Source organism: Charadrius vociferus, unplaced genomic scaffold, assembly GCF_000708025.1.
Source record: "Charadrius vociferus isolate BGI_N301 unplaced genomic scaffold, ASM70802v2 scaffold163, whole genome shotgun sequence".
In the NCBI taxonomy this organism is placed as follows: Eukaryota; Metazoa; Chordata; class Aves; order Charadriiformes; family Charadriidae; genus Charadrius; species Charadrius vociferus.
Window position 1 is genome coordinate 3044042 of NW_009648332.1, and position 11989 is coordinate 3056030.

General features: G+C 43.3%; 1 protein-coding gene across 1 annotated transcript in view; it reads left to right on the forward strand.

Moving 5' to 3' along the window:
• TXNDC12 (thioredoxin domain containing 12 (endoplasmic reticulum)) overlaps positions 1 to 5503 on the forward strand; it is an 8718-nt gene extending 3215 nt beyond the window's left edge. Inside the window, exons 3-7 of the mRNA XM_009884829.1 lie at positions 2397 to 2449; positions 3156 to 3229; positions 3800 to 3869; positions 3959 to 4042; positions 4491 to 5503. Of these exons, the coding sequence (XP_009883131.1) occupies positions 2397 to 2449; positions 3156 to 3229; positions 3800 to 3869; positions 3959 to 4042; positions 4491 to 4570 (361 nt within the window). The 3' untranslated portion in view covers positions 4571 to 5503. The remainder of the gene's footprint in view (positions 1 to 2396; positions 2450 to 3155; positions 3230 to 3799; positions 3870 to 3958; positions 4043 to 4490) is intronic.
• The last annotated feature ends 6486 nt before the right edge of the window (positions 5504 to 11989 follow it).

Genomic DNA, 11989 nt, shown 5'->3' on the forward strand with positions numbered 1-11989 from the left:
CATGGCCGAGCTGAGCCGTTTGCGGAGGCAGTTTATCAGCTACACCAAGATGCAGCCCAGTGACGAGAACTTGCCCCAGTTGGCAAGCATGTTCCTGCAGTACCTGAGCCGCAGCATCCAGTGAATCCTGTCACCTCTGACACATACAGCAGTGGCCATGGTCTGCTTCCAAAGTACTTACAACAGTAAGAACATGCCGTCTAGCTACAGACCCCGCAGAGCTTGGGTCCCACCTACTGCATATCAGATCATAGAATATCTTGAGTTGGAAGGGACGCATAAGGATCATCAAGTCCAACTCATGTAGCAACAGCAGCTCTGTGAAGATGGATGCCATGTCCCTGCAGTGCCTGAGCCAGCTATATTGCTAAGAGGATCTGTAGGGATGCTGCTCCCCCACCCCCGCATTCTCCCCACTTGCATCTTTCAAAAAGGCGAGCTACTGTTGCATCCCCAAGCAAGCGAAATCTCCTATGGAGACCTAAACCCCAGTAATTAAAGAGTGTCTCACCATGAAAGCCCAAAAGGTGGTGATTGTAGGGCAGACTTTTCCCCTGCGCATTGGCATGTCTTGAAGAAGAAGATTGTTTTTTCTAAGGCTGTTTCCAGCTAATGTCAAGAGGAGACTTCGGGTCCAGAACTGGAACAGGCTGTATTTTAAGGATGCGACTGTTTAAAAAAATCCTACTGAACCCAAGAGATACATTTGCAAACTCTGTGCAACAGAAGGGTGTTGGCTTAGCAAACTCAAACCTCTCTGTTTCAGGTTTAACAACAAAATATGTGCCTTAAATGGAGTAAAGTCTTAATTTATCTGCAGGACTATTTTATTGAAATAACTTGTTATGTCTTTTCTCTGCAAGGTCATCACTAAATGCCTTTAAAAACACTTCATTGTTTAAGAATGAGCGCGCTCATAGGAAAAGTGAGCTAAAATGACAGTGTCTGTTCTGGGTGAAACTCTGCCGTAAGTCTGTGCCAGCTGTGACGGATAACTTAGCTTCAACTAGTTTCAGTCTTTGCTATAACACATATATAGCTTAGATAAACTTTTCACTTTCTAGGGGATGCTTCACCCCTCATTTTAATAAATTGCGGCTTTTGGTTATAATTGTATGTGTAGTGCTACCTGGGAGGAAATGGTAAAGTGGGGCAGGAAGGGTTACTTCAATTACAGTGTCTATTTATCTGTCATACTGGCTGCTAGGTAGACCTATGCATTGCAGAACTGAGAAATTACTACAAAAATGTTTTGATGTAAATAAGTTTATTTTCCCAGTCAAAGTAAAGAGAATAAAGCTGAGAAAATACATTCGGTGTCTCTAAAATTTCTGTGAGTTCTCACTGGCTAACAGTTGGCATTACAGGACTGAGAGCACTTCTGTTTAAAATCTGCTTTGAAAATCTGTCTTAACTTTAGAAGAAAAAAGTGTGTTGCAGTACGGATTACCAGATGATTGAGCTCTTCTGACATGAAGTGCTGATCCTTGATGATAAGAACAATGTGTATTTTCCAGACCTAAGTCAGCCTCTCCTCAAGAAAAAGGACACCCTCCCATCATCAGGGAGGGGACGCTGATGCAATACAAGCTTTGCTAGGGAAGTGTGTATTCTTGCTCTTTACTGCAAACAGAGTCCTATGTAAAGATGATAACATATTGGTTACTTATAAATGACAGACTTCTGTTTGCACTACTCTAAATGTTAATTGCTTCCTCTCCACCCTTTCCTGGTTCTGAAGGAACCATAACTGCATGCTGCTAAGTAGAGATTTCTTTTCATATCTATCTACAGCTAAAGAAAAACTTGTACTTCAGTTCTGCTAGTGATTGATTTAGTTGCCATCATGTGCAAAGGTCTTTGTAATTTCTCTGTTTGTGAGCAGTTCACTTCATTTTTAACCCCTCAAATGCTAAGAGAGTTTACAATAACAGAAAGCTTAAGCTTTGCTTTGCTTGGCATATCCTGAAAGAAGTATCCATTTAGTATGTTCTCTGTGTGTCTTTTTTGATTCATTCTTTTCCTTCACCTAGTTTTGGGCAGTTCTTACTGTTCTGGAAGCTGTATCATTATTACCAACTTCCCTTGGATACTCTTCTGTAGCTTAAGGGCTGTATTGGTAAGAGAAAAGGGATGAGATACCCAGTTGGTAATAAAAGCAAACCTTCCAAAGAGAAAGTCTCCTCCTCTACAAGAGCAGTTATTGGCTGACAGTTATAATAAATCATTACTATACATGTTTTAAGATTGGGAAAACTTTTTGCAAGACAACCTTAAAACACGGCAGAATCTCTTTACATGTCTTCTTTTCCATTACATCTAGCCTTTGTGGAAGTCTTGATTGTTAAAATGTACATGTAACAGAATGTGGTTTCTGGTTTTTGGGTTTTTTTTAGTGGTTTGCCTCTTATGGTTATCATCCACAAGTCTTGGTGCGGAGCTTGCAAAGGTAAGTGTATTTAATACTAGAGCTCGCTGAAATTTCTAATTTTAAACTTTTGTATACAAATCATTTAACCATGAGAAACATGAACCTCACATTCAAAATACAGCTAACGGTATTTGTATTTCATTTAGAGCAGTGTAATATTGCACCACTTTACCTGCTAGCACTGCCAAAAGCCAACCACGTCTAAATGCCAGCAAACTAACAGCTGTGATGCTGCACTTCTGTAGTGGCTGCAGTTTCTGCTGCATTTGGCTATAAAATATGGAGCAGAATGAATGATCTTAAAGAATTAAGGGTAAATTGCTTTACTTTCGGCTGGTGGTTCTTTTGAAGGTGAGGCTTTGTCTCTTTCAGTCTCCCAAACAAACAAGGTGGGCATAACGGCTAAGCTTAAGGGATGAGCTAGTTGAGCGAGAACTGGTGGTGTACACCAAGCTTTTTGCTTCTGTTCTATCGGTTCAAATATGACCACATGTGTCTGCTGGCCAGGCTTCATCGTATGGCTGCTCAGCAAGGATTGCTTCAGCTACCTGCTGTTCTGAGCCTGAACAGTTTGATACATATATTCCATTTACTCCCTGCTTATTGGAAAGTACCAGCTCTCCAGAGGGAGGAGTGAAGTCAAGATTTTGATGCTGACCTGAAAACCTGAAATCTTTTCCACTGTTTTTACGCTTTTCTTTTTTTCTCTCCGTCCCCTGACTAGCTTTAAAGCCAAAGTTTGCTGAATCCAAGGAGATCTCTGAACTCGCCCATAATTTTGTTATGGTCAACCTTGAGGTAGGCTGCCCTCTGATTTGTATCCATGTTACTGCCTCGTAATTAAGCATTTGGAATCCTACTTAACTGGTTGCATCCTGTTCTGTGTACATCCTAAATTGTGCACTCCTGAATAGGTATTCAGGATTGATTGATATAGCTGATTGTTTTAAAAATAATTTCCTTCAGTCTGGTTATTTGGTTATTGTAATTGTGTTTATAAACCTGCCTGTCTGCCATTGTCTCTTTAACAATTTGTACCTTGTGTCATTCCATTGAAACGATAAAGGAATTTATAGTCATTCTCTCATGACATATCAAACATTCCTACACCAAAGTGGAGTATTTATTGCAAATTGACAGAACAGCAAAAAAAATACTACTGTTTTCACAAATGATACTTGTTTAGGTACATATAACTTACTTTCCTTTGAGAGCAGAAGATAGTGCAGTTACCTAGAGTCTGTTCAAAATGTAAATTGCTCAGGATAAATGGAGTCTGAAGGTGATAGCTTGTTTTTTTAAAATGAGTGCTGTGTTTTGTTGGATACCCTGCTAATTTGTTCCCTCTCTTCCGCCTTGCTTTGATAGGATGATGAAGAGCCGAAGGATGAAGCCTTTAGTCCTGATGGAGGTTACATTCCTAGAATCCTCTTCATGGGTAGGGCATCCACAGCTGTTGTGTCCACTCACAGGACCGTGTTCTTATTGTTACCACCTAAATTTCCTGTTTGATTTCTTGTTTCATAGACCCTAGTGGAAAAGTCCACCCAGAAATCATAAATGAGAAAGGAAACCCCAGCTACAAGTATTTCTATACCAATGCTGATCAAGGTATGTGCAAAGTAGTTTGAGGTGTGTTTTTAGTGAGATGAAACTCTGGGTGTGTCCTGAGTGAAGGACACATCTTCACTTTTGAGTGGAGAGAAATGATGATACTTTACAGCATAACTGGGAGCTGATAGATGAAACATGAGCGAGTGGCTCTCTTATGCCTTGAGGAACTGTGTTCGGAATCATGATTCACCTTAATACCTTCTACAATGCCTATAGGACCTAAACTGCGTCTCCAATTGAGGCATGAAAAATTATGCAATTTGCATGATCCAGCTACAGACAGTTGGGAAAAGGGCACAAGACTGGTTGGGGTTTTTTTCCCACAGGTTAATTTGTACATCTACATTCTGTAACTGTGTTATTTTTAAAACACTTTCATTACCAGGACACCTTGATGTTTTCATCTTGAGATTAATAGTTGCTGTCTCTCTGTTTAAATTTTCAGTTGTCCAAGGGATGAAGGAGGCTCAGGAGAAGCTAACAGGTGATGCTTTCAAACAAAAACACCTGGGAGATGAACTATAATGGATACACTGAATGATGCTTTTCCATCACTTCAAAACTCTGAAAGGAAATGATTAAACAGACTAAGAATGTAGATGCACTGGAGGGACATAATTCTCCTGTCAACAATGTTAGGTTAAACCCTGTTTGGAGTTCACACACATGCATCAATTACAGTGTTATCTCCTCCTCTGCCTGGCAGTTTGTGCTGTAATGGTTATTTGCAACTAGGTAATGCGCAAGCACATCAATTTGTGTGTTTGAGCAACCACTAATATTTGGTGTTAAAAGGGAGGCGTGTAGGGCAAAATGTTCATTTGAGGACAAACAGTGTGATTGGAATAACTAGAAGTAGATGATATTTTGACGCTTAATCAGGGTTGGATCCCTCTTTTCTCACTGGTATTGTGTCATCCCATTATTTTTACTGGGGATTCCTATGAATGGGGCATGTTCCTGGGCCAGGTGTTTTCTAGACATCCCAAACCATGAATTCTGCCACTAAGCCAAGTAGAATAAATTTCATGAATGTCCAAGTAGCATGTGAAACTATTAGCTCTGCAAACATAATTTTGTGTAAAACTGTGTGTGATTCATCTTTATATGCCTCTGGGCAGAAATTTAACTTTTTCCTTGTGCACTCACCTTTTGATTGTTCTATGAAGTGAGGGTGGGTTATGTTGAAGCTTTACGGGGGTTCCCCTTTTATTCTTTGAATGTTTTTTGGCGAATGCCTTGCCATCACATTGTACTGTATTTTTGTACCAGGGTGAAAAATTAAACCTTTTTAAACATAAGCATGCAGACAGTGTTTTGTGGTAAAGGGCATAGCTTTCCATTGTTAAGGATGGGGGAATGTATTTTTGTTTATGTTCCAGCGGTTATTAATGTTGAATGTCACAGCCGAAGAAGGTTTCTCCTTTTTATAATGAAAAGACAACAGTTGTTTTTCCATGTAATTGCAATTCAGTCATTTTCCTAATGCAGCCCGGGATGCTGTTGGCCTTCTTTGCCACAAGGGTGCATTGCTGTCTCACGGTCAGCTTGTTCCCTACCTGGACTCCCACATCCTCTGCAAGCTGCTGTCAGCCCCAGCCTGTACTGGTGCACAGGTTATTCCTCCCCAGGTGAAGGACTTTGCATTTCCCTCTGCTGAATTTCCTGACAGCCCTCTCTGCTCATTTCTCGAGCCTATTGAGGTCCTTCTGATGAATGGCAGCACAACCATCTGGTTGTCGACTACTCTCAATTTTTTATCACCAGTCAGTTTGCTGAGAGTAGACTCTGTCTGTTCATCCAGGTTATTAATGAAGATGTTAAAGTATCAACCCCAGGGGTACTCCACTAGTGACTCCCCGTTCAGCCCAGCCGTTCTGTTCAGTTTTATGTCCACCTCACTTTCCATTTATTTAGGTTGTACTTCATCAGTTTGTCTATGAGGACGCTATGGGAGATGGTGTTGAAAGCCTTAGTAAAGCCAAAACAATGGCTACTGCTCTCCCCTCATCCACCGAACTAGTCATCTAAAGGAAAAAACCCTGTCCAAAAAGCACTTACCATAACATCCTGTAACCAACACAGAGATAATTTTCTACAGATAATTTTTGAAGAGCTATTAAAGGACATTAGTTGGGGAAAATTGTTGCATACAATAAACCCATCTTGTCTACTGAATCCGTTTTTACTGTTCAGTAGTGTAATGAATTTTACTTTCCCAACTAGTCTGCCTTTAAGGGATTTTAGACACCAAAACTCAATTGGGCACCAACAGACAAGGACTCAGTGGAAATAATGAGATTATTGCACATTACAATTACCCTCCTCAGCTGCTAAAAGTTATTCTACAGGTTTTATCCTCTGCTGCTTTTGCAAATTGTCTAATAAATTAAGCATTAAATTGAACTTGGCAATTATTCAAGTTGTATCAGCCTTCAAAGTAAATAATTATATTTAAGTCCTGAAAAAGGATTTGTGTTTTGCAAAATTGTCTTTTTTTCTCCACTTGTATTGGTTGACCTAATAAAAAATAGGTCCTGTCTGATGCTACTTATTTCATTTACAGCCTTAGATTGACATGACTGTAAAAAAGCATTGATACTTTTTTTTTTTTTTTTTGAACTTACCACCAGGGGGAGGACTCTACTTGTTCATTTGGGATACGATTCAACAAATAATTAAAAAAACAGTCTCTGGTGCAAAATAGCAGGATGCACCTCTGCGATTTTCCAGGCACACTCTCACGGCAGCTCTGCCCTTGTCTTATCTCTGCAGGGAAATTATAGCCTGCAAGCTGTATGTCGTTTATCCCAAAGCCTTGCTTTGCAAAATGCTCTGATGTCAGAAGCAACGTGGCCTCAAAGTAATTTTTAAGAAGTTCTTCATCTAGAGAGATCTCCCTTCAGTGATAGATGTGGGGAGTGTGCTTCATCCTTTACATTTAAGACCACCCTGATTCAAGATTACTCCCCTTCACCTCTTCTCCCATGCATCTCCTCTCCTTCGGCACTTTCTGCCTTCCAGACTCGCTACTTCCGAAGGAAAATTACCCCATAATCTTTTTTTCCTTTGTTATGTGGCTGCCTCCTTTCTCTCTAATCCTTTCTACCCTCTCTATGTTCAGACTTGATGAGTTGGTACAGCTTCCCCAGCCTCCCTTCTACTTGCTTTTTTCTAGACCATGCTCTTGTCCTCTGTAGCACGATGGAGCTGGGCACTTGCTCACCTGCTTGGCCTTTACCTGGGGTCTCAGTAGAATACGATGTGTATGCTGCCACAGCTTGATTGCTAGGGGCAGCTAGGTAACAACTGTAAAAGCTGTTTCACATCTCTGGATTGCAGCACAAACTTACGTTTGATCTGTTGCTTAAATATTTTTCTACTTGTTAGTTTTAGACGTGGGCATTTTAGTTGTGGATTCTTTACACTCTTCTGCTTTTTAATCCCGATCAGGTGGTACTGCCAGTTGGCATTTTCTGCGGTGCGGAGGGACACATCTTGAAACTTCCATCCAACAGCTGCTTTATGTATGTTGTGTAACTTTATGCACGCAAGCAACTCCGCAGGGTTTAGAGGAGCTGCTCACAGGTCAGTGTTTGTTGTAGTTGTGTTTAAAGTTAATTATACACTGTAGCAGCTCAACAGCGCACAGTAACCAAGGCCTCAGATTAGTTTGCCCCTATCAGCTTTGTTTTGTGTGCATGCCCATCTGCATTTGGCTTGCAATAAACTTGCATACTTACGTAACTTGTTCAGATACATCCCAGAAATCCCCCTGGATTCGCAGCTTCTGCTCCTTTTATGGTGATAACAAAACCGAAAGACACTTCAAAATGCTTAGTGTAGACCCGGGAAACTGCCAGGCCAAATCAATCTCATCTAAACAAACATGCTGTCACCTCCCTTTCTCCCAGAAACAACCCACAGAGGGGAAAAAAACCCAAGTTAATTAAAGAGTGACTGGATTGCAGCTAGCCATCTGGCTGCCTGGGAGCAGAGGTTGCTCTGTGCACCTGGGGCTGAACAGGCTTTAAGGACGTGTCAGCTAGAGACTTCGGGAAACCTTTCCTTTGCCGTGCTTAGCAGCAGGGAGCAAAAGGGCAACATCCACGAGCACCAGCATGGCCAGAGTGTCCCATCCATCATCCTGGCATGCTGAGTTTAGGAGTCATCTTCTTCAAATGCACTTTTGTCCCCATGGCTGCTTGTCTGCCATCATACCTAGCCTGTATCAAACAGTTAATGAGCTTCATTCATTGTCCTCACTTACAGCTTGTGTAATGAGTAGCTCTGAAGTGCGATATTATTAAACCCGTACGAATGCAAGGTCATATATCCTTGGAGGTGATGAAACTTTTCTTAACTTTTGCCAAGAGGAGAGGCATTTGCATTTGCTTTTGCATTATGCTGTGATATTTATTTGCAGCTGACCCAGTTTGCCCAACCAGGAGAACCACCCCAGGGCTATTCCGTGACAACCGTGGCTATACATGGATCAAAACTTGAGACCTGAGGATGGAGATTCAGAGAGCAATAAAGGCAGAACTAACACTGAGCAGAACACTATCCAGACAGCGGGATAAAAAGGGAAACTTCACTGCAAGTTCCCACTCATCTCAAAGAAAGCAAAGCCCAAGGATGAAGTTTATCTAAAAGGTTGCATCCCACTTCCAGACAGCTGTGTAAGTCATCCTTGGGGCTAACTGGACAGGGGAGCTTGCTGCCTGGAGGGAACCAGGAAACAATCCTGAAGGTCTGTCAAAATTATAGAATCATAGAATGGTTTAGTTTGGAAAGGACCTTAAGGATCATCTAGTTCCAATCCCCCTGCCATGGACAGGGATACCTCCCACTAGACCAGGTTGGTCAAAGCCCCATCCAGCCTGGCCTTGAACATTTCTAGAGATGGAGCCTCCACACCTTCTCGGGGCAACCTGTTTCAGTGCCTTACCACCCTCATCGTGAAAAATTTCTTCCTAAAGTTTATTCTAAATCTACCTCCTTCCAGTTTAAATCCGTTGCCTCTCGTCCTATCACTACATGGCCTTGTAAAAAGTCCCTCTCCAGCTTTCTTGTAGGTCCCCTTCAGATACTGGAAGGGTGCAATAAGGTCTTCCCGGAGCCTTCTCTTCTCCAGGCTGAATAACCCCAACCCTCTCAGCCTGTCTTCATAGGAGAGGAGCTCCAACCCTCTGATCATCTTTGTGGCCCTTCTCTGGACCCCCTCCAACAAGTTCATGTCCTTCTTATGTTGGGGGCTCCAGAGCTGGACACAATATTCCATGTGGGGTCTCAGGAGAGCCGAGTAGAGGGGCAGAATCACCTCCCTGGTGGTGAAAGCAATGGTAAAAGTCACTTTGTCTCAAAACTATTTGGCGTATTAACTCATTCCCCCTTTCTTCCTCCAAGAAACAGGTGCTGATTTGTTAAGCAGTTTAGTCAAATAAACTCAGTTTGCTTTTCCTTTCAAAGTTTGTCTAGCATAAGGAGTGGCTGCATACAGTTCCCAGGCCTGCCATTGTCCAGGGAGCTCCACTCCTAGGAGAGGTGGTGATTCAGTTTTGCAGTGCCAGCCCGGTGCCACCACGTCAGCATGCCCCGAGGAGGAAGAATCTCCACTGACAGCTGCCAGCCAGCTCCTGTGGCCTGTCACGGGCAGTGGGAACAGGGTCCCAGACTTGTGCGATCCTCTCCAGGCTGTGACAAACGTCACGGTGCAATTTTGCAACGGCTAAATAGGGGGCGGGTTCCTTTGATTAGGGACCAAAGAAGAAGAGACCCCAAACTTCTCCCTTCATAACTACGCTGGAAGCAGGGACTGGCTGACCTGTGCTTACAGCGTTCCAGGTTCTGACTCAGAACAGCAGTAGAGGCTGTTACACACCACCCCGCGCTGGCACTCATCCCAAGACGGGGCAGAGCAGCCCGTCAAGCGAGGTGCGGGCAGCGGGCAGGGTATGGCCCGGGCATGGGATCACCAAGTAGGTGGGTGCTGTAAAAACAATCGAGCGTTTCTGAGCTGTTCCCATGTTCTGTTTTCCTCCGACCTACACAGATGTCTCCTCTCCCATTTCCCATGCCCCTGCCATGATGTGGGGGGTGAAGGGGAGAAAACTTCCTAGAGTTTCTCCCCTCTCAAAAGGATGCGATCCCGTTGCTGCCACTCCAAGGCAGCACAAGGAAGTGGAGGTCCCACAGGAGCTGCGTGAAGGAGTCGGGGCAGAGCTGCAGGGGCAGGACAGGCTGGGCTGAATCTGACTAAGGCTGTAGGTCACTGGTTGCCGGTTAGAGGTCGTTTGTTGGTATATACTCATTTTTGGACCATATGCACAGCATAGCGTAGGTAGACATGCTGCAGAAATATTAATTGATAAGAACTGCAGATGTTCTTCCCACTTTCTGAGTGTGGTTCAGGATAAAACATAACATGCTGTGCATAAAAGAAGCTCCATTGGCAGCACAGTCAAATTTGAAGGTCACTTTATTGTGCTACTTCTAATATTTTGAGCAGTTTTCAAACTTGATTTGTAAGGATTTTGGTGCATTAGCCCTGTTAAAGAGAGTGAAATTCGCACATCTTGGGGACACAGCATGGGGCATATATGTTGTTTATTCCACACTGAAATGAAGAAGCGCCTGGGCGAGTGCTACCTATTCAAATAAGGAGGGTTTTATTTTCTTCTTGCAGTTGGCATGTTTTCACCTAGCTTCCCTGGACAACAGCTGGTTATGAGCTGAAACCGCTGCAAACTGTGCAAACTGTGCTTCAAACTGTGCAAACCGTGTGCAAACTGTGCTTCTTTGGGATACAATCTTGTCTATGTGTGACCAGTGCTTATCATGAGCTTAGACAATGGGTCTTTTAGTCTCAGGGCCATTAGTGTTATTACCACTTACAGCATCGCACATAGCAGGATAGCAGGCTATCATCCTTGATTTATGTGCTTTGGTGCTGCTCTTGTTGTAATAAGCAAAGCAATAAATAAAATACTTTTTTTTTTTTTTTAGAAAATAAGGAACTGAAAAGATTAAAATTTTTTTCTTAGGTCAGTTGCACTGTGTGAGGATGCAGTAACTTGAATTAGAAACGTTGGGAGAGTAGTAGAGTATGTATATTGTGCTTGATAAATGTGCTTGCATGACTGCTGTGAGAGTCAGACAGAGCCACATGTCAGAAAACAAGATAAAGCATAACATCTGCTCTCCCCTTCCACCTCCCTGGGCTTGTGGGAATTCTCTCCTGTTCCCTCATTTGCCCATCTATAAATCTAAAATAATACAGACCTCCCCCCTCACTGTAAGTTGTGTAAGCAACTCATGACTGTACAATGTTAAATCCTGGAAGGGAAGCGCACTAGGAGAACTAACAATATTCACTCCATACATTATAGAAATGTGGCTAAACAAAACGATAGGCAGAAAGAATCAGTACAAATTCCCCTGTCTCCCAATTCCCTGGGTGCACCCCTTCTTCTCTCAGTTAGCCCTGAGTAAGAAAGGGCTTTTATAAGCCTCCAGTACAGCTGGGTATAAACACTGGCATTTCAGGGATAGCATGAAATCTGCAAATGCCTTTCTTTGGAAGTTAGGCTGAACAGTGGCTCTGGGCTTATCATGGGATGTTAAATCAGGCAATCAGTAAGCAGATGCCCAAGTGAGCCTCAGTCATAAGGTGTAGAGATGTAGTTCCCGATGCCACAGCTGCCATCACTAGGCTTCAGAGTTAACAGTTATACCGAAGTGAATTCCAGACCGTGTAGAGAGTGCGCCGAGAATCGCCAAGTTCGGGTGTCGCACCTGAGGCGGTGCTCCCTGCCGCCGGGGCTCCAGGGGCGCCTGAGGGGACTCACATCCCCGGGGCGGAGGGCGAGCGCCTGGACGGGGCCCCCGGAGGGCCTGGCCCCCACTGTCGGCTGCCGCCCGACACGGCCGGAGCCCCCTTCA